This window comes from Molothrus aeneus, chromosome 1 (assembly GCF_037042795.1).
Source record: "Molothrus aeneus isolate 106 chromosome 1, BPBGC_Maene_1.0, whole genome shotgun sequence".
NCBI lineage: Eukaryota > Metazoa > Chordata > Aves > Passeriformes > Icteridae > Molothrus > Molothrus aeneus.
Genome location: NC_089646.1, coordinates 32,336,600 through 32,361,929, shown reverse-complemented (window position 1 = coordinate 32,361,929; position 25,330 = coordinate 32,336,600). Strand labels below are relative to the sequence as shown.

The window sequence follows — 25,330 nt, the reverse complement described above, 5'->3', positions numbered from 1 at the left end:
GCAGATGTTGGAAGATGTTAGCTGTGGATACTGGGGTTGTGGAGGAGTGGTTATCAGAGTTCAAGGTAATACACTCTCCAGTATGTAGCCAGAAGTGTTGAATCACTGCTGGTGAAGTGTGCAGGAGTGCTTGCATCCTCTAGAAAAAGAAAGATAGGAGCCTTGGGTTTTGCTGAGATCATGCGATAAATACAAATGTCTCCATGAAAGGGTTTTTTTCCTTGCCTCTTTGGGGCTACATACATCCTGACAGAGAGCAGTGAAAATGTATATCATAGATGAATGATTTTATTGGTTTGAGTACCAGACATGACTGTAGGTTTTGCTCCTGCTCTGCTTAGATACACTGGAAATATGTTTTCCTGTCTGTGGAGTGGAGTCCTTTCAAGGACTGGAGATAAGAATTACTGTAAGACTTGTGTACATTTAAACATACATCTTCTAAAGGAGTTGTTAAAAACATTAGATTTTTACCTTCTTAAGTATTGGCAAAAAATATGTTTCGTGTTAGAGAAGAGTTGGAATTTGCATTAACTGGAATTTGTGCTTTTCCACAGTAATTCTGTATCTGGTAATAATGTTCATTACCTGTGTAGAGTTGGTCTTGAAAACTCCGTGAAGTATGGATCTGAAAAGTGTAAAAGTTTCACAGGACTGACATCTCACAGTGAAATTTCAGTGGCTGTTGCATTTTTGTAACTTTTTAAAAATCAATTTCCTGTCTGCTGTTGTTACATTCCCGTATGAAATTGCAAGGTGACAGAGTGCAGTATATCTTCTGGCAACACTCTGAAAATGTGGGGATTTCTTTGTGAAACAAGGTTTAGTTTATAGTAAACTCTGATAAACAGTGATTTGTAATGGAAAATTGTTGAAATAGCTGTTATATTTAATGGTAGAAATTGCTTATAATACTTTTTATTTCAGACACTGCCAGAAGCATCCATATCCAGCTATGCTACCAGCTTGAAAGACAAAACTGCTTTGATTTCATCTCTTTACAAAGTAATTCAGGAGCCACAGAGTGAAGTGAGTATTTTGGGTCTCTCACCCAAAATGTCTGACATAACACTGGCAGCATGAAACCAAGACCTTGTATGCTAGGTAATAGATGAAGAGTCTCCTTCAAAAAGTTGTTCTTAGCCATACTAAAAAAAAAATTGTAAGTTTTGTAACCTACTGATCATAGTTAAGCTTGTAGGTCACATTCATGGGCTTCAGGACTTGGATGTAGAATTGAGAAATGCATCAAGGAATTGAAAAGATGTTTGTGTCTGACAGAATTCTTTCTGTAATTAAAACTTGAATGTGAATCTCTTGGTGTCAGAAGCTTGTCTATATAATGCAAGAGAACAAGTTAGGTTAGCCATCTATTTTAAATTGTTGCTTAGGTTTTTTAAGGTTTTTTTTGTTGTTTGACATGCATATGATATAAAGACATGGATTTATACATGGAATGTACCCTTACTGAAATGAGGGGAAAATGTGAAAAAAATTGTGGGAAAGGGAGGGCAGGTTTTCTCAGTACCTGCACTAAGAAGGTTCTGTATCCCATGACTGCCCTTGTTTTAAAATGTCCAGGTATGTTCAGAACATCCTGATCTGGGTTTAATTGTGTTGTTGTTAACTGCCTTGTACCATCTGGAAGTCCTTTTGTGCATTATTTTAATACTGCACCAAATCCTTAATTCTTCTGAAAAGACCCAGAAATAAGGCAGCTTCCCAAAGTTTGAGATTATGGCAGTACTAAAGGTCAGAAGATAAAAAGCTTTTATACATATGCTTTTGGAGAGAATGCTGATAGTGAAACTCTCAGGTTGTCCAGCAAAGAACAAATGTACTTTTAATTTGCTGCTCAGAAAGGCATTGTGAATCATTCCAACTACTGAGTCAAGCCTGTCTGGTCTTCAGAATTCGTAGCAAAATGTAAATTAATCTGATGAGTCTCCCTGTTGATAGCCTAATTAATACTTTCATAAGTTCTTTGGTTTCTTACTACTGACTATCACTAGGTTTCTCAGGGACCTTAGTAGCAGGGTGCTGCTGCAACTTCTGCTTGAAAAGGTTGTTGGGATAATTCCAGGGGCAAGGTATTGAAGATTTCCCTGTTAGCGAGACTTTGAATTGAAATGAAAAGCTAGTGCTGACACTGAGTGTTGTGCTGCCTTGAGAAAGAGTCCTAAAATGTTTTTTGGACTGTTCTCCAAGTAGCCATTGCTTTGTGGGAGAGGCCACTTGAAGCTTTCCACATTGTGAAAACTATTACAAGCCAGCAGTTAAAAAGAAAAGTAATATCTTCCAACTGCTGTTTGAGATCTGTTAGCTGCATTGTGTAATGTCAGCTTGCTGCGCTGTGGAGGGTGTGTGCTGTCCTCTCTTATCTCAAGAGTGTACTGCAAAGGGGAAGCATTAATGCATGAACACTACAAATACTGCAGAGTTTAAAAATGGACAAACAACCCTATCTGTACACCTTTGAATGTATGCACTTACAATAATTATGAGTACCATAAAATTGTGATTAATCTTACTTTGCGGGATAGATGAGAGGTTTTTTTAAGCATTTGAAAAGTAATCATGGGTATTGGCATCTGTAACTGCATTTTTCTGCTGGTTCATCTTTGCTTTTTATATGAGTTGTTTTGGTTTGCTTTTCCAAAAAATTAATTAGCCATTTGTAAGATAAATGGACTGCTTGTTTAACATCCACTTCATAGTAGCTGTGTTACTAAAGACTTTGTTAGTTACTTTTGAAGTTCCTGAGCCACTTGCTAGGTGAAAAATGTAGTTTAGTGAAAGGAGAGTCCAGAAGATGTGTAGATTTAAAGGACTTAAAATTCACTAAAGACTTCCAGGGGTCAAAAATAATTAAATATATATGTGATTTTTTAATTTTTTTTCTTTTTCTTTTTACTTAAAACACTCTTGCTGTCTTTTTAGATAGGAGCCAAACAGGCACTTGCATTAAGAAATAGCAAGTGTTTGGTGTGTCTAACACACTTGGGTGCAGCTTAAAAGGAAGAGGGATGAAATTGCTTGGACATTGTTCTGTTCCAGCATTAAAAAATGTCTCAGTCTAGTTCTTTTAGAACTGCTTAGTTCAAAATGATATCTTGAAACAGCAACAGTCATTAGTGCATTTTGATATTAGGTTGTAGCATGTGGTGGCATTTTGAGGAAGAAAATCTGTTTTGTACTGATTATGCATCTCAATGTGCTGATACAAAGCTGTCTGAAGTGAGATAACGATGTAAACATGGATACCTGTCACAGCTATTTATGGGCCTTTTAAAGTTCAAACACATCATTCAGAACTGGTACTTCATTATGGGAAGGATGTCAATTGTGTAAAAAATATAAGCTGAATATGGAGCACAGTTCTGCTGGTAAGGTTTTCTAGAAGGATCTTTGCTGTACTGCTCTTAAAACTGATGACTAGTTCAGCTTGGCATGGCTTTTTTGCCTTTACTGTAGAATTTTCAGGGATGATATTTCCAAAGTGGAGCTATATCTCTCAGAAGCTAAAAGTTCCTCTTTTTTAGAATGGATCAGATTGTCCCAGATTACTTCTTAAAAAAGAACTCAAATCTGCTAAGATCTTTCAGTTTCAGAAGTAGCTTTGGGAGGTAAGAAATGTTGACTTGACTTTTTTCCATGTTCAGGAGGAAAAGCTTAGGAAAGCAAGCAGGTATTTTTCTAGCGTGGTCTCCCTGGTGATTTTGCCTCCTTTGCTTCAATAAAGGGAAGAATATAGAATTGCTTTTCTTATTTTTCTGAAAATTTACTCTACTAAAGCTAAAGTTGTGATGTAGATAAATAGCAGGACTGAATTTAGTAGTTCAGCTTGCTTTGAAAGTGCCTGCTGTTTTTGACAATATTTTCTAATTGGAGAAAATTAGGAAATCTCCTAATTTCCATACATTGACAGGTGGTGCTTAACACAGTGTTTCATCCTTATATCAGAGGTAGGTGGTAGCAAAAGAAGGCACATTAAATCCAGAAACACCATCAGGATGATAACTTCATTGTTTTAAAATCTTTTTTTAACTTGGTCTAGCTCGGTGTATTACTTCCAGTTCAGTGTTTTACATCCATTTGTATCAGCTTAACAAATTTGATTCTAAAATTAGTCCTGAGGCTTCCCATTTCTGTCTCAAGTGTATAAATACATTGAAGCTTCTAGAAGCTTATAATGAGAGTGGGAAAATAAACTTATTCTATTGTGTACTAAGTTTTTGTAATACTTGGAATATAAGTGTCATACAGCCCTTCTCACTAGGTGGGTAAAACTTCTAGCTTCATTTTGTGTATGCTTTTGGAGTTGTAGAATAACAAGACCTTTTGTTCAGGTACTTTGCCTGTATATTAGAGATACTGAGAAGTATGAGGGATGTGATAACTATCTTCTATCCTCTATCCTTTGAGGCTGGAGGAAGTGAGCCAAAACCAAGGCAAAGCAGCCATTGGAATTTTTTATTCATGTAGTATGAATGACTCTACTTTCATCATACAAAAGTATGTTATAGGCATGAAAGTGTGTAAGGTGACTTGAGCAGTTACTGTATCAGTCATGCCCTGATAACTTAAATGTCATTTTTATCAGTTTACAGTTTTGGCTAAAGGATCGATCCAGACAAAGTTGCAGATTTTTGTAATGTTTTATTCATTCATGATTGTAACTTGTATTTCAGCTTCTGGAGCCAGTTTGCCACCAGCTCTTTGAGTTCTACCGCAGCGGTGAGGAGCAATTGCTGCGCTTTACGCTGCAGTTCCTGCCAGAATTGATGTGGTGCTATCTTGCTGTCTCAGCCAGCAGGGATTTGCAGAGCAGTGGATGCATAGAGGCTCTTCTCCTAGGAGTTTATAACTTGGTTTGTATTTCAACATTTTGTTTTGGAATTAAAATGAAGTGATTATTTCAGTCCCAACTCTTCAAATCGGTGTCTGTCAGAAATCTTCAACATGAACTTTCATTCTTTGGTCAATATTTTCTCTGCTCTTTCTGTGGTTCTTGAAATTTTTGTAACTTATTTTTTGATATGGTGATTAAACTCACATTCTGCTTGAGAACTTCTGAGGCACTGCTTTGGAAATTGTTGCCTGTGTTTTGACTATATGGACAAAAACCACAAAAAAAATTACTTTCAACTAATACTTGACTGTTTGTTGCTATATCTGTGCTTTGAAGAACAGAATTAATAAGGAACCCTTAAAAGCGCCATATTTTAGTCTTTTAATGGCTATTTTGAAATACTTAGTGGATTTTTATGTCTGTTGGGATTCTTGTCTGTGTAGTTTGTTCTGGTTGTTTTAGGAAGGTTTTTTGTGAAGCAAAATAGTGATGTCAAGTCTCTTCATCTGAAAATCTGGAGAAGGCAGCTGGTATCCATCTCCTAGAAATAATCATAGGTGTCTTCACCAAGCAAATGGAAATATCTTTTTCACCCAGGAGTCTAATTTAAGAGACCCTAGCCCTTATGTTCCACTCCTCCTGAGGCAGAGTACAAGCTTCCTGCCTTTTCTGTATGCTTAGTTGTATCTGACAAGAAGAACATTCCTGAAAAGCATTTGCTCTTATCTTCTGCCTTAAGGCAATTCGCTCCTTTCTATCCATGATGAAGTAATTTAGGGTGGCTCATGGATGTGGCTGTAATCACTTGTTTTTCTCCCAGAAGAGATTACATTTAAGTTAAGCTTGAAACTAGTCTGGTAACATCCTCTCTTAGCTGTGAAGAGGTTCTTTCTCAGTTAGTAACTTGGCTTTCCATCTCCAGCTGCCTGGGGTCATAAGAATTTCACAGCAAGCTTCTCTAGGAGGCTGTAGAGATCAGCATGGCTTTTGGGAACTTTCTTCCCTGTTTTGCTTCAAGACATAAGGAATGCTTATGGTAAAGCAGTGCTTTGTACTCACGCTGACTTCTTCCCTGCTGTTGCATAAAATTTATAACTGAAACAATCAAGATGGTATTGTTCTTTAGTGTACAGGTTGAAAAGGTAGTAGATGACCTGCTTAGTTAGTTACTTTCTCTTTAACCAACAACTTTATGTATTCAAAACCAAGAGGAAGTATGAAGCCTAATATAAAAGTATTTCCAATGCAAATATGTAGAGTGGACTCTTGGCAACTTAACATTCAGTAGGAGTCCTTCAGTTTCTTACTGAAGGAAAATGAAAAATGAAAAATTTTGCTCAGAATAATTTTAAATTTGCTGCATTGTGAGGGGTGTGGAATTATTGTGGCTGAACCTTGAGATCATGAACTGGATTGTTCTACATTCAGCTTAGGGGATGTACAGTGGTAATGCACGCAGTTGAAATTTTTTGCTTTCCTAGCTGTAGTTATCAGAATGTTTTTTTAATACACTTCATATACTTTAATACACATCATACACTACAAATACATCTTGAAATGTACTCCTGAAACTTAATTAAAAATCTGATTATAATGAAGAATACAAATATTAATATTTTTAGAATTTAGAAGTTTGGATGTAGCCATTTTCTTTACCTTTCTCCTATATATTGAGGAACATGTTTTCCACATTTATCCAGGAACAATATTAAAAATTAAAGTATAGTGGTTTATGTGAAGAGTGGAGAAGCTGTGCAGATTTTCAGAAGGAGCAGCTCTGTGTGCTCTTTTAATCCTTTTCAGTCTTCCTTTACTGCTTCATCTTTAATTTTAAGACAGGAGTTTTAATAATTACTATGAAGACCTTCAGCCTTCCAACACATGGGTGTTAGGAGACACTGAAATGTCTTTCTAATTATTACTTCTAGATATATGAAATCAGCTGCTGAAATTTAGAAAAGAGGGAAGTAAAATCTAGTGTGTGGTGTTTGTTTTGGTCAAGTCTGTTTTGGATCTTTAAAGTTTTTTTTATTTAAAATACTCCACTGTTCTTCTGTGGTACAAAACCACATCTTGTTTTGCCTTACCCATTAGTCTTCTGTTAGCTTACAGGAGCAAGAAGTCTGCCAGCTACTGGTGGAGGTGGTATCTTTCAGGAAAGTAGCTTCTCTAAAGCTTTGCATCCATGCTTCTTTTAATTCCATAGAGTGAATTATCAGACTTGGGCTTTTGCAAGTGCTGTGGTCTGCTGCTATCAAACCTTACGAGGCTGCAGTCATTCCAGAGCTGTAATATTTCCAAAACAAATTACTTGTTGAGTGCTTACTTGATGGTTAATAGTTTTCAGAATAGAATTATTGATTGTTAACCTTCGCAATTAGCAAACAGTGTATAATTAAAAAAAGGTCGTGTTGTTTTAAACATGATGTTTCCTCTTAGTGTTTTTAATGTGGGTTATGTATGCAAATGGATGTGCCCTCGGCCAAGTTATTTGAAGAGTTTTCATTAACAAGCAAAATGTGCTGTAGTAGAAAGCAAATAGAGAATTTCTAGCTTGCAGCTTGGATTGTTATAGTATCCCTATCAGTCCCCATAATAAATAATATTTAACACTTTAGGATGTCTGTTTTCTGTAGTACAGTGTAACCATTGATATCTTCTGTCTTTTTCAGGAGATAGTTGACAAAGAGGGACATAACAAAGTGCTGAGTTTCACAATTCCATCTTTGTCCAAACCTTCTGTCTATCATGAAGTAAGTGACAGCTACAAAGTGAAATTCCTGATTGAGAAGGGCAGTGTTACCATGATTGTCAGGGGTCTTGGCCAATCAAATATCTCCCAAGGCTGCAGGCATCTCACTGGGCAGAACTTGAAGGGGCATGGAGTTCAAGCCAATGAGAGCATGCAGACTGGGTCTTTCAAATGCCCTATATGCTTTGGGAGCCTGTTTGTTAAGAACAAAAGTGGAAAGTAGTTTTAACATGTTGTCTGATGACATAGGAACATACTTCTGAGATTTCAGAGTACTGCTAACTGGTCTCTGAGGCCTTTTCAAGGTGGAATAGTCATAATTGCATAATACCCATGCAGCAACTATGTATTTTTTTTTTCTTTTCTGAAGCCATATGCCTTATTTGGTGTAAAATGAACAGATCACATCTAAACAGTTAGATAGCATTAAACCTGTTGAAAATTCATATGTAAATATGGTGATGTGTATTGTTGTCTATTTTCACTTGCATTGTAGCAAAATTTGAGGTGGACATGCTCTGAATGCCCCTTTTTTCCTTCAGCCTTCCAGCATTGGCTCCATGGCTCTCACTGAAGGAGCTTTGTCGCAGCACGGTTTGTCCAGGGTTGTGTACAGTGGACCTCATCCTCAGAGGGAGATGCTGACAGCCCAGAACAGGTGAAATTGTATCATGGGATTTTGCTTGAGAGTCCCTAATAGATCTGAGCTTCTAATTTTTAGTATAGTTGCAGACTGAAGGAGGATAGGTGTATGCTGGGTTTTGTCATGTGGTTTTTTGTTTTAAACATGTGTAAATGTAGATGCAGAAAGATCAGCAGGGCATATTACTACATGTAGGGGAAAAGCTTACTCAGTTGTTGATTAAATTGAAATACAATGCCAAATCTGTTCAAATAATTCTTAAAAATTTCCCTGTAAATTTGTTTTCTTTTAAAAAATAAAATTGGTAATGGAATTGCAATGTTTCTTTCAAATCCCAGGTTTGAAGTGCTGACTTTCCTTCTGCTCTGTTACAATGCTGCCTTAAGCTACATGCCTGCAATGTCTCTTCAGTCATTGTGTCAAATTTCTTCAAGGTAATTTCTGTAGGTTGTTTACTCTTGAAATGCCATTACTAAATTGAAGTGCAGTAAATTAGGACTTTTTTTTTAAAAACAAGCTTTGAGTTCCCAAAGGTCACTTTTAAACTTGACTTCTTCTCATAGCTGTTTACAGCTGCAATATTTGCTTTTAATTTATCTCTTATATAACTCTGGGTTGAGATCTCAAAATGGGAAACAATAACCTGGCTTATATGCAGGTTAAGCTTCTCCTGTAAGAGGAGAAGTCAAAGGGAACTGTTTGTTTTTAATGACAGTACCTGTAGTTTTGTTAACTAAAGAAAAAACAGAAGTGCCTTTTAGAAGTGTGGTATATTTTGCATTGCAGGTTTACTAAATAAATTCAGATGCTGTGCAGGTTTAAACTCTCTTGTAATTATAGTAGATGTTGGAACTAGATATACATCCATTTTTATGGATACATTGAGCATTTCCAAAACCAGCTGTTACTTCCAAAAAAACCAAAATAACAGTGCCAACATGCCCCTCCTGACCTCAAAACAAAACAAAGCCTACCTCAGCTTTAATTACAACGTCTATTTTTTGATCAATATCTTTTTTCAAAGAAGAGAAATGGATAGTAAACATGTTTGTCTCTGGATTTTCAAAAGTGGACTGTATGTTAAGGGAAAAATTAGAATGCTCTCCTTAAGCCAGGAAACCCAAGAGACCAAGAAGTCACCCTCAGCAGCTTTTTTCTAGGATAACAACTAAATAAACTACTAAAGCATGATAATGGATGCCTGTAAGATTTCCTTCTCTTCAAAGGAGGCAAGAGACTTCAGAGTTTGAAGCACTTAGCAATATTTACAAGAGTAATTACAAGATCTTTGTTAGATAAACTGCTTTAATATATGAGGTAAAAGTACTTAGACACTAAGGATTGTGGAAAGGAGACTGCTTATTCTGCTTGATTAGGTTTTGATTGTATTTGGAATAAATATTTTTAAAGCATCCAAAAAAACCCCAAGCAAGTTATCAGCAGATGCAAGCAAGTCCTTCTGCTTCAAAATGTTGAATGTCTGGATGCTGAATTATTAATTTATACAATTTAACTTCTTTCATTTTTCTGCATTCCTGACTGGTTTTGTCTTTCATCTGCTTATTGAAAATATTACCCTGACAGCAATTTAGAATAGACAGCATGTTAGAGTACTGGGAATCTGTGTCAGAAGCCCTTAATATCTTTCAGTGTCCTGTTTGGATGTGATGGAATCTATATTCTGTTATTTGGATATATAGAATAACTCCTTTAATTGGTTTGAGCATTGGGGAATTTAGGGGGTTTTCTTTAGGATCTACAATAAATGTGTTTTCTTCTAGTAAGTCTAATTCAATTTTTATCACTTTCTTAAATTACAAATGTAGATTGTAAATGTGAAAATTACAGCACAAAATATTTTGTACTGATCTCAAGTTGTAAATCCAGATTTTTTGCATCTGGGCATTTACTGAGTCTCTCTTCATAAGAATGTTACCTTAGTTTGATGTCATTCTTGCATTTTTAGAAGAAGCAACTCAGGGCTTCTAAAAACTGATCAGTACTGGTGAAGTATTGCAAGTCTATAACCTACAAGGGTGGTTCTCCATTATTTATCAATGACAAATGTATGATTTCTTCAGAATTTGTGTCTGTGGATATCCTCGCCAACAAGTGAGAAAGTACAAGGGAGTCAACAGTAGGATTCCAGTTTCATCTGAATTCATGGTCCAAATGCTAACAGGGATCTATTATGCCTTGTAAGTTTGTTTTTTTTTTTTTCTAATATGCAAACAAAATACCAGCCTAATTTGTGTACTTGTTCAGACACACTACCTTGGAGGTATTTCATTTTCTGTGGGCACATGTTGTGTGAGGCAATAAGGGGTCCTTGGGAAGAGATAGTTCTCCAAGCAGTTGGATGAAGTTACTTGTGCCACACTGGAGAAAGATGGCTGGAGCAGCACTTGATAGGTTTAACTGCTGATGGGAAGAAAATACTGTAAAAACTATTTCCAGCCATTGTCTGCTGTTCACATTTTTGCATGGTTAGTTTTGACATCAGTCTAGTTAAGGAAAAGAGGTTATATTTTTCCTCTGAAATGCTGTAATTGCAAATAAAATAAAATAAAATGCTGTCATCTACCTTTTGAAAGTCATGTTCTGACACTCACTCAGTAACTGAAATAATTGGAGACTAGTAATACAGGAACACTCAAAAGACGGAGTAATATTAAAAAATCCTGATTGTATTTCAGATTGTTTCATGAGTAGCTGATCAACAGCTAATGATATAATTTTTAAACTGCTTGGGGTGACCAGTGAAAATAAAACTTTGTCTTCATAGATGCTACTTCAAAGTTCTCTAATTAGCAGGCTTACTGCTAACAAACACAAGTAGTTCCAATTCTCTGAACTGAACTCTCAAGGAACACCAGAGCTGTGAAGGTTAGGTGACCAAGAAGGTTCATCTGTTGACATAGATGCTCATTATTCCGTATAATTTTACCTTTGCAGTTATAATGGAGAATGGGATCTGGCTCGAAAAGCTATGGATGACGTTTTGTATAGAGCACAGCTTGAGCTGTATCCAGAACCTCTGCTGGTACGTATTTTATTTTCTACTCAATACTTTGTTGAGTAGAAATTTTGGCCTGGGAAATCCTTGCTGTGAGCATGCATGATACAGGATGATACCAGGAACCTGAAGCTGTGTGTGTGCTTGTGCAAACAGCTCAGTCTGTAGGTGCACACACTACATAGGGCTTTCACTGCACTTAGTTGTGGTGTCACGTTTCCTTGTGACCAAGCTGTTTTCAGCAGAACACTTCTGAGTCTTCAGAACTAAGCTAGTGGTGCAACAGAAGGAATAGCCACATCTTGAAACTGGAAACTTTAAGAAAGTGTCAATTGGAAGTTCTGAGAGTTAATTGCAACCAACATTCTTTATAGGCCATCCAAAAAGGTGGCGTGCTTTTTGACCATAAATTGGAATTGTACACAGTATTCTTCTTGAAATAGGAAGAATCTCTGACAGAATTCTTCTAAAATTTGTACCTTTGTGATAAGAACTTAAGTGCATCTCTTCTGTTCTAGGTTGCTAATGCAATAAAAGCTTCATTGCCTCAGGGTGCCATGAAATCTAGTAAAGAAGGTACAAGATGCATTCAGGTTGAAATTACACCTACTTCATCCAGAATATCAAGGAATGCTGTGACTAGCATGTCTATAAGAGGGCATAGGTGGAAAAGGCATGGTAAGAAACACATTTTGCAATTAATTCTTAGCTTTTTCCATGTTTTTAAAATAATATTGAGAATTTTGTTATTTCACATATTTATTGCTTATAGGCAAGCAGCAATTTGGAGGTTATTATTTTCTTGACTGGCGAATGGGAATCTCAACACAGTTCAGATGAAGTATATTCTTTATTTCCTTAACCATGTTTTTAAAAAAACACAGCACACACAAACCCTTTTTGTTAAAGGGAGGTGTACACAATTAGTGCTTCCACAGAAAATGATGTTCCTGCTTTCTTCTGAAAACTAATTTCTAATACCTGAAGCAAAATAAATATTTAAGAACTTTACCATAGAACCTCATCTGTCTTAAAGTGCTTAAATAAAAATTGGATTTAAGGATAGAGGGGTAAACTACTATGTTTTGGTGTTATGGTTTAAGCCCATACAACAAGTAAGCCCTATACAGCTGCTTACACACTCCCTACAGTGGGATGGAGGAGAGAACTGAGAGAGTAAAAGTGAGAAATCTTGTTGAAATAAAGCCAGTTAATCAGATACAGCAAAAGCTGTGCCTGCAAGCAAAGCAAAACAGGGAATTCATTCACCACTTCCCGTGGGCAGGCAGGAGTTCAGCCATGCCCAGGAAGGCAGAGCTCCATCAGGCTTAACAGTTACTTGGGAGGACAAAGAGCAAATATCCCCCTCCTTCTTCCCCCAGCATTGTGAACTGAGTATGATGTTACATGGTGTGGGACATCCCTTGGATCTGTCCCAGCTGTGTCCCCTCCCTGCTGTTTGTGCACCCCCAGCCTGCTCGCTGATGGGGTGGGGTGAGGAGCAGAAAAGGCCTTGGCTCTGTGCAAGCAGTGCTCAGCAATAACACAAATAGCCCTGTATCAACAAAATATCAACACCATTTCCACCCCAAATCCAAAACACAGCCCCATATCAGCTGCTGTGAAGAAGATTGCCTCTGTTCCAGCCAAAGCCTGTAGATTTAGGCAAACTAGTGTAAGGGCTGCCACAAAGCAGAACACAAGTCTGGGATGAAAAGTATGGTATGGAAAAAATGGTGCTGAATGTACTGCAGAAGTAGCAGTACCAGCAAGACATTCTGTAAGTCTAAATGTTGTATTCCTTCACCTTTGCCATCTTCGGATGAGGGAAGAGCCACTGGACCAGCGATCAGAATTGGCAATTTTTCTGTTGGGATTGAAATCCTGGTTACAGGCTAAGAGCATGAGTGTAGATTAGAGTGCTTTTCTAATAGGTTCACTGAAGATTTGTGTAGTACCATTAAAATTTCTGTAGGATGTTACTAAGTGAGCTTTTGTAGTATATGAACAGTTAGAAAAATTTTGCTAAGTCATAAATTGGCCAAGAGGTAATTCAGGTAAGTGTTGAGAAACACTTGGTGGTAGAACACATTTGTGGTACTAGTACCAATAGTAAGCTGCCAGAGAGGGTGAAGGGCAGAGAAGAAAGGTAAAACAACCAAATTTCATTTCAGTTGATTAAAAGCTACTTAAAACCATCAGACAAACCTGAGGAGCTAAACATTAGTGTCTTTAGTGAGATGGAGTAGCAAGTCATTACTGACATTTCAAGGCTGCTTTCTTTCTTCAGCCTTAAAGTTATTAAGCATGGATTATTGACCAGATGCAAGAAAACTGTATGATCTCTTAACTTTTAAATGGACAAAAGCCCTCTGAGGCTTGGCAATTTTGTTAGCTATTATTTTTGAGTGCTCTTGATGCTTGTTCAAATGAGATGGTGGAGAGTAATACAAATCAAGGATACTTAGTTCTAGGTCATCTAGAGAAATTGAAAGTGTATTAAAATAAACATTCCCTTTGTGTTTACAGGACACTACAATGGTACAAAATGAGTATTGGATACATCCTTATAAGAAAGCAAAGTTTTCAGCAAATACAGGAATAGAGAAGTTTCTACAGTTATTGCCTCCTTGCAGGGAGTCTGGCTTGGTGAAGTTCAAGGAAAAAAGTGTGTGACAGGTGTGCCCTGCAGCAGATAACAGTAAGGTGAAAGGGAAATGAAAATACCAGTTGAACTCAGAAGTGGAGTGGAATGCTGTGTTTTATGAGAGGCTTATAAAGTAGGACAAATTGAGAGAAACAGCAATAATCTAGTGAGTGCAATCCAAGCAAGGAGTGAGTAGTCAGTATTCAGAGATAAAGACTGAAAGATTAAGGACTTTTTCAAAACAGCTCATGCCAACATTTTGTTTGGGTTTCGGTGAAAATGTTGGATTTGTCTCAACAGTACAGGATTTAATGAAGGGGAAGAAAATCACATGATGTAAGGTGGGTTGGAGTGGAATACGTGGCTGGTTGTGGGAGTAATTGTAAATTTGAAGGCTATGCAAAGACTAGGCTGATTAAGAGTCCAAAGCTGAACCTGTGGTACCTAGCTAAGTGACTGCCAGTTGTGTTCTTTTAAATGGTAAATATTCCATGCATAAATCACTGTGGCTAATCTCAAAATTCTCATTATAAAACCCTAACAAACCTTTTGTTTGTGACTTGGACAGCCTTTTTAAGGTGGGAGTGGATGGTCTCTCATTTTCAAAATTCTTACTAAACTAATTCAGTGCCACAAAATTCCTGAGGACAGAAAGATATGAAATACCTCTTCACAATTGGCATGCAGAAAGAATAACAAGTTTTGTGCTTAGACATGCTTGTTTGAATTAAAATGAATATTGGAATTGGTAGAAATTAGATGACAAACCTTGTACTTCTTGACCATTATTATCTCTCTCTCTCTCTCTCTCTCTCTCTCTCTTGCAGTTTAAGAGGAAAAATGTATTTGGGGGATTATTTTTATTTTCATTATGATAAAAATTAGTGTAAATAGATTTGGAAGTCAGAGGAGACAGCTGAGAGGTATTTGATGTTATACATTACATAGACTGATGAAACAAATTATCTCTTGGGGAAGCAAGGGCAACAACTTTCAGTCACTACATATGTGTGTAAAATAAAACAGAAGAACCCCAGTGAATCACATTTCCAGCTGAGAAGCAGGGGCTTTTTCTTTATGTTTTAAAAAATTAATTTTACAAAGTTTTTCGTAAAAAATTAATTTTAAGAAATTTAAGAAGTTTTCAGACATTAGATCTTGCTAGCCTTTGCTGGAACTCTAGATTGAAGTCAGTTTTGAATAAAGGTTGACTTAACATTGAATCTTCTTGTGATACTTAACCCTGTAATTTGTTCATTAGGAGCAGTTACTTAGAAGGACTTTTTAAATTCAATTAGTAATTCAATTAGTAAATTTAATTAGTCATCTGTGAATTTGGACTTCGTAGATAGGTACTTTAGAGGTACTCAATATGAAGTTGGTTTGCAAAACAGATCCATCTAATCATAAATGGGTATTGTTTATTGAGTGAGCTGATACTAGCCACTACTTAGCAACAAATTATTTAGTGCTGTTGGATTAGATTGCCTACAAATTATCACACCTGGAGGGGAGCATTAGCTCTTATGTAGAGGTGTGTGTAATCAGAAATACTCTGATGTAACAGGCTGAGAAGAGCTGAACAAATGTTGGTGAGACACATAAGACAAGAACAAAGACATCAATTAGCAAGGAAGGACAGAAAGTTACTTTTTTCTTCACTGCAGAAATGGACTTTTATGTATTACACAAGGTTTAGAAATACTAGTCTTTGAATTTTCTTACTCTTTTAACAGTATTAATTCCTGAAATAATTGTAACTTACAAGAATCTGAAGTTAATGCTAATCTTAGGGTATAAGCCTGGTCCTTTTATGACTAATTAAATATGCTAACACAGTTGTGCAGGACATACAGCTTGAGCTTGTGGGGGTTAAAATTGAATTGCATTTGGAATGGTCAGTTTGCCTGTGCAGACTGAGGTAAATTATCTGGGTAACTGTAATAAGGTAGATTATAATTTTGAATTAAGTTTTAGCAATTAGTAAACATGTAATGCCTTTATGAGAGTTGGTTGTACTACTCAAAGCATTCAGAAATGTGACACCAAATACATTTTCCTTCAACTGCTGTGGGTATATCTGTGTTAACAATCAAACTGATGTAATTATTCATTTTCATCAGTTCCACAATGCTCAGCAGTGTCCTTGGTTTTCTCTTTAGTTGCATTACCTGGTGTACTGGGCATTAATAGCCCTCTCTCAAAGGCTAGACCCCCAGAGCTGTCCAGCTTGAAAGCAGTATTATCTTCACCACCAAGCTCCATGAAGCTGAAGGTTTGGATGTCCTTAAAAGCTGTAAAATAAGGAAGGTGTATGCTATGGAGGGTGTGGATTGTGTACTTTTACAAGCCTGTAGCTGCTATGGTAGGCAGTGCTAATGGGAGTTGAGATACCCCATATCCCATTTTTTCCATTAGTTTCCTCCTGTAGTCAGTTAAATTCAGAGAAAGGTATATTTCCTTTAGACATAATTATAATGAGTAAAGCTCTTAACTTTTTGGGTTTTTTTTTCCTCAGTTCATTGTAGTAATGGTCAGTCAGCTGTGGGAATGCAGCAGTATTGGGTGAAGTGCTGATATCACAGCTGGATGTTACATTTAGAAGTGCACACCACCAAATAACCATAACTGTGTAATGCTTTTATACAGAATCTTTTACCCAAAAAAAAAAAAAATCTTCCCCTGCTTTTCTGATTTCTGCTGTGTACTTTGAGTCTTCTTTCTTTGGAGTTGGATAATTAGTGCTTTCTGACAGTTAAACTCTGTTCTGTCCTTTTCTCTCTCTGGGAGAAACCCCTTCCTGGGGCAGCAGGAAGGAGTTTCAGAGATTGCCATTGCAGAGGCACAAGTTCCTCACTCCAGTGAAGTTAGAGCACTGAGGCCAGTCAGAGCACTGATCTTCTTACTGACCTTTCTGCTTCTGTGTTTTTAGGGAAAAAAAGGGCTATATTTGGCGGTGCTTTCATTATCACAATTGTTTATTTATTGTTATTACTATTCCAGCTCATGGAGCTTTTTGCCACTTTTGCTACTGGAAATAGAAGACTTTTGCAGAAAGTGCTGTTATAAGTCAATAGTTCTGAGTTTTGTCCCAAATATCAGGAATTCAGTGAGGAATAGCACCAGTTATTAATGCAATTTCCTTTGGGTGGTGCAGCTTGTTAAATAGATACTTTGATTGGTCATTAATTAGTTAGAAAGACTTATGATTATTAGAATTTTCAGGTAAAATAAGGGATAGCTGATATACCAGGGGACACTGATGTCCATCCCTGCCAGAATAACCTTCTGGCTCAGCTGTGATCAGTGCAGACAGCACAAATGGTAGTGAAAAGCCCAGTGCTGGAGCCCCCTGACCTAGAAGTGCACAGTGCCTGCATGAGAGTCTTCAGGGAGGGGACAGGAGGAAGAGGGGATCCCCTTGAATTAAAGAGCACTAGAGCTGCCACTGTGAGAAATCATCTCATTGTAAATTCCTCTGGTTTTGGACTTCCTACTGTCAGTTCAGATTGCTGCCAGCCTCTATCATGTGCAGCAGCAGACTGGCTGTATGGTCTGGGTGGTCCTTACTTAATCCTCTGGTCTGGAAGAGCTGCATTATGAATAAAATAGGGACTCACTTGAGATTTATTCTGAGCTGTGCTTTTAGTGCATTTTTAGTCTTGTCAAGTTTCTGTGCCACAGTGCTCTTCTCCACTAGTTTTTCTGGGGTATCCAGAAATACCTTTCCCGTTGAAAACAATTTTTTGAAATGAAGGAAGAAAATGGATATCAAAGTGTGCTTGAGTTGACTTTGTTGTTTCACTCTTAGCTTTCAGGCTGACCAAGGTGCAGCATCGTGACATTGTATGTGTAGATTTTCTAGTCTTGAATGATAATATATGAAGTTGATTTGCCATTTCATTGTAAAAGTAACTTTCACTCTAGCATGGTGATATGGAGAACATAAAAGGGAATTATGAGCTGTTCTTTTGTTTCTGATAATGTGTTTCATGATCATCAGAAATTTCAGTTTTGAAAGATCAAGCGTGGGTCTTTCCAGTATGTGATGCAGGCCAATAACTGGAAGATTGAAGACTGCCATTTTAGAAATAAAGCAAAATTCCATACCTGCTAATGTTGCTAATTAACAAGAGGTTAATATGTGTACATCTGCTTTAATTTATAATGCTTAAGTCATCTGTATCAATTGGCTTTTGTTTCATGTTTTGTTTCAGACATCTTTTGTTTGTTTTTTTTTTCTTATCCATCTTTAATTCTAGAACAACCAGAGAATGGTAATGATGCTACTGAATTGGGCAACTTTATCATACCTGAGATTAGTGTCACAAGTGTGGCTGGAGAGAGGACCGGGAATGGGGAAAAGAGCAGAGCTCTAGCAGAAAATGATGTTCAGCATTTACAGGGAGTACAGGAAACAGCTACAGAACCTAGAACTGACAGCAAAGGCCTGCCAGAAATCAGGAGGCAAAAATCTGTAAGAAAAATGATGGAGGATGGAATAAACTCATCTGGCAGAGTGCAGTTTTAGCAGAGCACTTGTAGCTGCACTGTAAGGTACCGCTGTTGATTGAAAGGGTCACTGCTGCATGTTTCAAGAATTAAAGTATGCAGTTAATATATTTGCATGTGTAATAACACAGTTGCATGTATTGCACACAGCTTTGTCTGTGCCACATACAATGATGACATACTTACAAGTAGATCTGGACATCTACTAGTTAATCTGGAGAAAATACACAGAGACTCAACATACCTTTGAGTTTATTAAGGATATTTATGAGAGTTTACAAAATTCAGTGATCAATGGTATGAAAAATCCATCAAAATGGATGTTAAAAGTATCTTGCTCTGTAACTCAGACTTCCCAAATTCTGCCTTTCGTGGTGTATTGCAGATCTCATGTTGTTAGAGATGAGCACAAAAACTCATGTGCTTGAGTTTCCAACTCTTACCACCAGACCTGTGATGCAGAAAGTGACCTTTCAGTCCTAAAGCATTCTTGGGTTGCTAAACATGCAGGTGCCATAGGGTGTCCTGGGGCATTGATCACATACCTCTGTAATTGACGAGCTTTGCCAAATCCTGTAGTGGTTCACTTGCTCAAAATAAGATTTACACTTTTGTTTTGTTCTGTATGGTACTTTCTAATCTCTATGTTTCTAATTTCTTGCATGAATTAACAAGAATGCATTTTTTTCCTTCAAAATCACAACAAAATGAGATTGGGGGCATGCTTTTTGATGTAGTTAATACGACATTACTTGCTGTAACTCTATACCCTAATGAACCTTAATTCCAAAATGTCGTGGAATAGGTAAGCATTGTCTTCTCTTCTCTGTTCTACTGCTTTATGGCTTCATGCTTATAAATATCAAAATTGAACAATATGTAAAATCAATGAATGTGAGACAGTCAATTGCTAATTTTTTATTTCTGTTTCTATCGTGCAGATAATTCTGACTTAGCAATTGAAGAAGAACTGATAGAAGTATCTGAAACCGATGAAGGGTTTTACTCTAGGGCTACTTCTGGTACAAGTCAGTCTGCCCTATCTAACAGCAGCACCATGAGCAGCAAGAACCTCTTAGGGAAGAGCCAACGAAGGTCTGGAGGAAGCAAACCTGGAGGAAAAGAAAAAGAAGGGGAAACCTGCAGAGAGCATTTGTCACGGAAACAAACTCAGAGAGCCATGAGTGAGAATCTAGAGCTTGTCTCTCTGAAGAGACTGACACTGACAACCAGTCAGTCCCTGCCTAAGCCTGGCAGCCATAGCCTGGCCAGAACAACCACTACTGTGTTTAGTAAATCCTTTGAACAGGTCAGTGGTGTCCCAGTTCCAAATAATCGTGGTGGTGTCTCTGGTACAGAGGCAAACAGGTTTTCAGCTTGCAGTCTTCAGGAGGAAAAACTGATATATGGAACAGAAAGAACAGATCTTCCTATTTTAAGCAAACAACCTAATCAGCAGCGACCTCCCAGTATTAGCATAACTTTGTCAACAGATTGACATTAAATTGGCCAGTATAAAAAATAAATTACTGAGACTTTATCCTGATATTGGTACATTAAGCTCTTAATATGCCATACGTTACTTCCTTAAGTCTCAAACCCGTAAATTCTTACTTGGCTCATGTTTGACAGTAATAGTGAATAGACAACAGTTATAATTATTTTGAGTCAGCTTCTGATATCTTTACAGCTTCATGGAAAGTTTATAACTTCACCAGCTGAACAAGTGTTAATTGGTTGTTGTCACTGGCCAGGGTGTGTGGCTTCTTACAGATGTACAATGTGGGAACAAATAGAGTGCCTCTCCCAGATTCTACTTTTTGTCTTCCACTTGGCATAGGCAAAACTGCAAGTACTTAGGGTTTTTTTAGGAGGAGTCTTGCAGTATTGTCATGCAGTTTTGGAAGAGCATTGTAAGAACAGACATTGTCTTACATGTGAGCTGTGCTTACATGTAAATATAAACTAGAAGCATCACTTCATTGTTTGGTGTTCTGGTGGCTTTTGTATTGGTAGTTAGTACAGGTAGCAATGTTCATACTTCTTTATGCCTGTATAAGTCCAATTTTAGATGCATTTTGGTTTATCTGTATGTCTTCGAAACTGGGCCTAAAGTAATACAGCAGCAGAGCTTGTGGCTGGGAATTGTTATCAATTGCTGTAATAGTCACTCTTAAAAATTATATGACAGACTCTTTCTTTAGGATTCTTAAAAATCAGTTCCAAAACTACTCACAAAAGCCAGTCATCAGTATTTTTATTGTCTGTGGGGAAGAGATGTGCTTGGGTACCAGTGTTATGTAGAAATATGAGCCCTTTGCACTGATGCAAGCAAATTGGGAGTATGAATGTGCTTAACAGGAATTTCATGCTTGAGAATAAGAGAATACTACCAAAGGATGTGTACTTTCAGTAACTTGCAAGCACAAATTGGAACTATAATGTAAATATCAGTAGCACTGTAATTCCTAAGGTTTTTTATATCTATTATTTTTCTAGTTCGAAATTCTAAACCAGCAACCTGTTCAAGGTTTTATCTAACCTTTAGCCTTCAGTGAGTTTGACAACAACTTTTATAATGTTAAGATTTTAATTTAAAATGGACATTAAAACTTCTTATGCAGAAATCTGAAGAAGCAGTTGCTGACAAAGCCACTCCAATAGCAGTTATTAGCTGATGAACAGACAATATATTATTATGAGTGAAGAAGTTGGATGAAGATCTAAGGCATAGTTGCTCCCAACTGTCCAGATTTCTGCAGCTGTTAATCCATTATTATAAAGAACATTGTAAAAAACAAACACTAAAATTCTGGTAGACTTTCCCATTTGCTTGGAGATAACTATAGATACTTTTGACTTAAATGAAGCACAAGTAGCTTTTAAACAGCTAATGTTATTCAGGTTTATAGCAATTAATAAGCTTATTAATTAATGAAAAGAGTAAGTTTTATAATTGTACTAATAAGACCACAGACTGGATTTGTACATTCCTAAGAATGCACCAAAGTATCCAGAATAACCCCAACAGTCTGTAGGTGTTCATATTTACCCAAGAGCCTGAATTTAAAGGAGTATGCCACAATTTCTCTTTCTTCATGTTGTTGTGTGACACCATTTTATTCTAGTAATGCAGTACTTCACCTTTTTACAGTGAAGTATTTTCCTAATTTTACATGAAAACTTATATAAACTACAAATTTGCCCTGTTTATTTTTTAATACTGACCAGTGAGAAAAACTGGTTCTTTGAGGTTGTTTTTGTAAACACTTTCTACAGCAGAAAATTTAGCCTCTTTTTTATAGGCTTTTCTGCAATGCACATTAGACAGGAAATTTGTTACACATTGACTAATGCATCTGAGTGCTGGACATGCATAACCACCAGCAGCAGCAGGGTGTTAGCAGCTGATAGTTGGCATTGGTTGTCTCTACACACAATGAATGCAGAGCTCTTCCTTCCCTTGAAATTTGATCTAGATGTTGCAAAGAAATAACCTGCAAAACTTAGAGCAGTTCCCTAATCTGCTTTTGCAGTGTAGGATCTAAAAAACGCATTAGAAAAAATTTACAGTAATTTAAATTGACATAAAACTAGAATAGATAAATAAAATTGCAGTACACAAATATTTGTTGTTGTGGTATTAGTTGTGAGGTAGTGTTGAGGGGCTAGAATTTTTGAGAATTCTGCTGGTTTTGCTTTGTTTCATTTAATTCATAATTGTTTGTTACCTCCATGGTAGACACTCTTTCAAGCTGGGTGTTGGTATAAAAAAAATTATTATACTGGGAAGATTTAGCTCTAAATAATTAGGATTTCAAATTAGGATCTAAAATGCCATAAAGTGTAGATATGTAACATAATGCTTCCAGTACTCTTGGCTACAAGCCAAATGGTGTTGAAATGAAGTTTGTTTATCCTTTTATTTTATCCAGCTGGTCTGGCTTGAACCCAAGACCCAGGCTCTTATTGGTACAACTGAAATAACATAAATCTTTGTACTTTTTTGAGAAAATGATAAAAAGAAAGGTTCTTGGTACTAAAGACTGTTCTGTCCATAGATATGTGGCTTCATATAAACATATTTGTATTGGTCTCTGGAGTCACCTACCCAGTGAGGAGTGTGTTTTTGTGAGCTGACATCTCACCTTCATACTGATTGAGTCTAAAGAATTTCTTTCCTGAGTACCAAAACTTTGAGTTGTGCTTCTTTATTTTCTTAAAAATTGAAAGGTTTAAAAAAAAAAAAAGCACAAGGGAGAGTGAGGCAGAATTATTTGTTGACCAAATATCCATGGTGCAGGATTAGGAGAGGGGTGGGAAGAGTGATGAGGGAAGTAGGGCAGGAAGCAAATATTTCTAAAATTGTCAGACTATGGGGGTTTGAGCATTATCCAATCACTTCAGACTGTCAGATGGAAAGTCTTTGTTAAAGTAGATGTCTTCTAACAGTGTAAAGGAAACCCATTAAGACACCACATATTACAGTCTGCCCAGGAGTGGGTAGTTCTGATGAATACCTTCCAAACATGCACAGCTGCACCATTCTGCAGGGAAAATGTTATGTAGGAGTGAATCATCTCACATTGTAATAAGAGAAGTTGTTTCACTGCTGACGTTTATAACTGACCTTACTGTTCCAAATCAGAGGCCACTGTTTCCAAGGATGGCTTTGAACAGCAACACTTGCAGAACTCACTGAAGCTGAGAAGAATTATTTTTGTTGTGAGAATATGTACCATTTGTGCAAAAAGTGTATGGCCTCTAACCACTCGCTGTAGAGCTGCAGTGACTTTTCTGAGTGGATTTAAATGTCTTGAATTGCCTTGATTACCTAACAAATTTGAAAGGTACAGAAATAGAGCTGTTTTAGCCACAATTCTCTCTAAGGAGGTTTCCTATGAGAAATTCTAGAAATTTCTAATGTAATTGTCCAGTACCTTTTGTTGGTCTTTGAGACTTACTGTGCTGTATATAGATGTATAATATATTGCCTTTTGTATTTGTATAATTCTACTTCTAAGACTAGATGTGCACATTTGATATTCCCTGAAGTCTGTGGAACGTCTGCATCAGTCTATAGATGTATGTCTTTCATATGAGAACCTGAATTTCCACACTTTCATTCTTCAGCTCATTATGTGACACTGTTTTAGAAACACAGTTTTTCACCCCACCTTTTTTGCAGTGAAGTGTTCTCTGATTGTACATGAAAACTTACATTCCTAATGTATAGGCTACAAGATTGTCTTTTTAGTGTTTAATAATTTTGGCGGTAAAATAAATTTGGTTTTTTTGAAGTTGTATGCTTTTGTAAATACTTTGTACTGCAAAAATTCTGCCTCTTTACAGACTTTGTTGAAATACACATTACATAGCTACATATTTGTTCAGTTTTCATTTTACACATCCAGAAGTCATAGTAAGGTTGACTGCATTACTTAGAGTATGCTGAATACCTATTTTATACAACGTGGGGTCTGCAAGTGCACCCTGTCAGGAGGGACACCATGGCTGAGAACGCTGATGGGTGAAGGGCCAGTCCAAGCAGGTGAGTTGCAAATGGGCAGAAGCTGATGGTGATCCTGTCAGTGAAGCAGCACTACCTGTGCAGATTGGTGCTTTGGTGGTGTGAATATTAACAGTGGTTTGATACCCAGCCATTATCTGCACTGTGTCCAGGGTAGCTCTGGGGGCTGTTCTTGCTGGTAACAGCAGAAGCAAAGGTGGCAGTCAGTACCTTGGCATTTTCTGTCAGCAGCTCCTCTGCCCCACTCAGCTGCCATGCCTTTTTTTTTCCCCTAGTCTTTCTGTTGCTGATGATCTCTCTGCTAAATCTTTTTTCCCTTGCCTTCCACCTTCCATATTCCACTTCATTTGGGCTTTGTCTTTCCTGACCCCACCTGTGCATGCTTGGATGGTGCATCTCCCCAAGTTGCCTGCTCTTGCTTCTACCTCCTGTATGCTGCTTTTTCAGGTCTAGTCAGGAGCTCCTGCTTCATGCTTCCATGCCTTCTGCCACCTCTGCTTGCTTTTCTGTGTGTAGCCATAGACCATTTTTTACCCTGGAAGAGATGGTTCTTGAAGATCCTCCAGCTCTCCTGGGCCTCTCTCTCTAGGATGGTCTCCCATGGCCATCTGCAGAGAAATTCCTGTGCAAGGCAAGCTCCGTTCTGTAGGTCCAGGGTTGTGATCCTACATTTAGTTCAGGGTTTTTTTCCTTTGCCCTTACTAATGTAGTCTCTGATGCAATGCTATAGAAAAACCTGAATGAAGGAAAGAGCTGTAGTAGAGGGCAGCAGTGGGAGATCTCACTGCATAGTTTCCTATTTTTCAGATGTCAGTGTTTAACCATGTCTTTTGGAAGGACAAAACTCCATTTCCCATCATTTAAATGGGTGAGAAGGGAAATCTGATTTCAAGCATTGGAGTAGGTGAAAGTTTTCCTTTGCAAAAGGTACAAATTAGACTTGGTGCTGTGATTGTCCTGTAAGTGTGTAGGATTTACACTTTCAGTTACAGTGAGTGAAAGGCAGTGCTTAAAATGGGCTCTTAATGTCTTTTCAGGGTCGAATAGCTATTGAGTAGTGAAAAACAACATGAATTTCAAGACCTTTTCTCTTCCCAAAATGTGGTACTCCAAAATACTGCCTGTATTTGAAGGATGAGAATATAGCTGAGAGCCTGCTGGACAATCCACGGGGAAAGGGGTTTATGAAGGTATTACAGGCATTAGTAACAAGTTACAGAAATTATATTTGTTCCTACAGACTTCACAGCTGGTAGCCTGCGCTGAGCTTGTAATAGTTGTTTTTCATGTTTTATGTTAATCTGGCTCTGTATTAAAGATGACTTCAGTATGGGGGTTTTCTCCCAGCCCACAGCTGCCAGGTAATAAATACACCTGC

At 37.4% G+C, this 25,330-nt stretch overlaps 1 protein-coding gene across 2 annotated transcripts; it reads left to right on the top strand.

Annotated features, from left to right (window-relative positions):
* On the top strand, window positions 1-23,722 carry HYCC1 (hyccin PI4KA lipid kinase complex subunit 1). Of its 2 annotated transcripts, XM_066554511.1 has the most exons (11): window positions 1-65; window positions 928-1,029; window positions 4,692-4,871; window positions 7,525-7,605; window positions 8,147-8,262; window positions 8,586-8,681; window positions 10,329-10,445; window positions 11,203-11,290; window positions 11,782-11,941; window positions 18,173-18,467; window positions 19,364-19,474. In XM_066554511.1, the coding sequence occupies exons 1-10, from the start codon at window positions 15-17 to the stop codon at window positions 18,439-18,441; spliced, it is 1,260 nt and encodes a 419-aa protein (XP_066410608.1). In that variant the 5' UTR covers window positions 1-14; the 3' UTR covers window positions 18,442-18,467; window positions 19,364-19,474. The 2 variants fall into 2 exon arrangements, with proteins under 2 accessions (XP_066410608.1, XP_066410599.1); XM_066554502.1 differs by lacking the exon at window positions 18,173-18,467 and having other exon boundaries at window positions 19,364-23,722.
* The last annotated feature ends 1,608 nt before the right edge of the window (window positions 23,723-25,330 follow it).

Coding starts and splice junctions, on each gene's coding strand:
- HYCC1 (XM_066554502.1), top strand. CDS start 15: ATGTTAGCTGTGGATACTGGGGTTGTGGAGGAGTGGTTATCAGAGTTC. Junction 66..927: donor AGTGGTTATCAGAGTTCAAG/GTAATACACTCT, acceptor TTTTTATTTCAG/ACACTGCCAGAAGCATCCAT. Junction 11,942..19,363: donor GCATAGGTGGAAAAGGCATG/GTAAGAAACACA, acceptor TCTATCGTGCAG/ATAATTCTGACTTAGCAATT.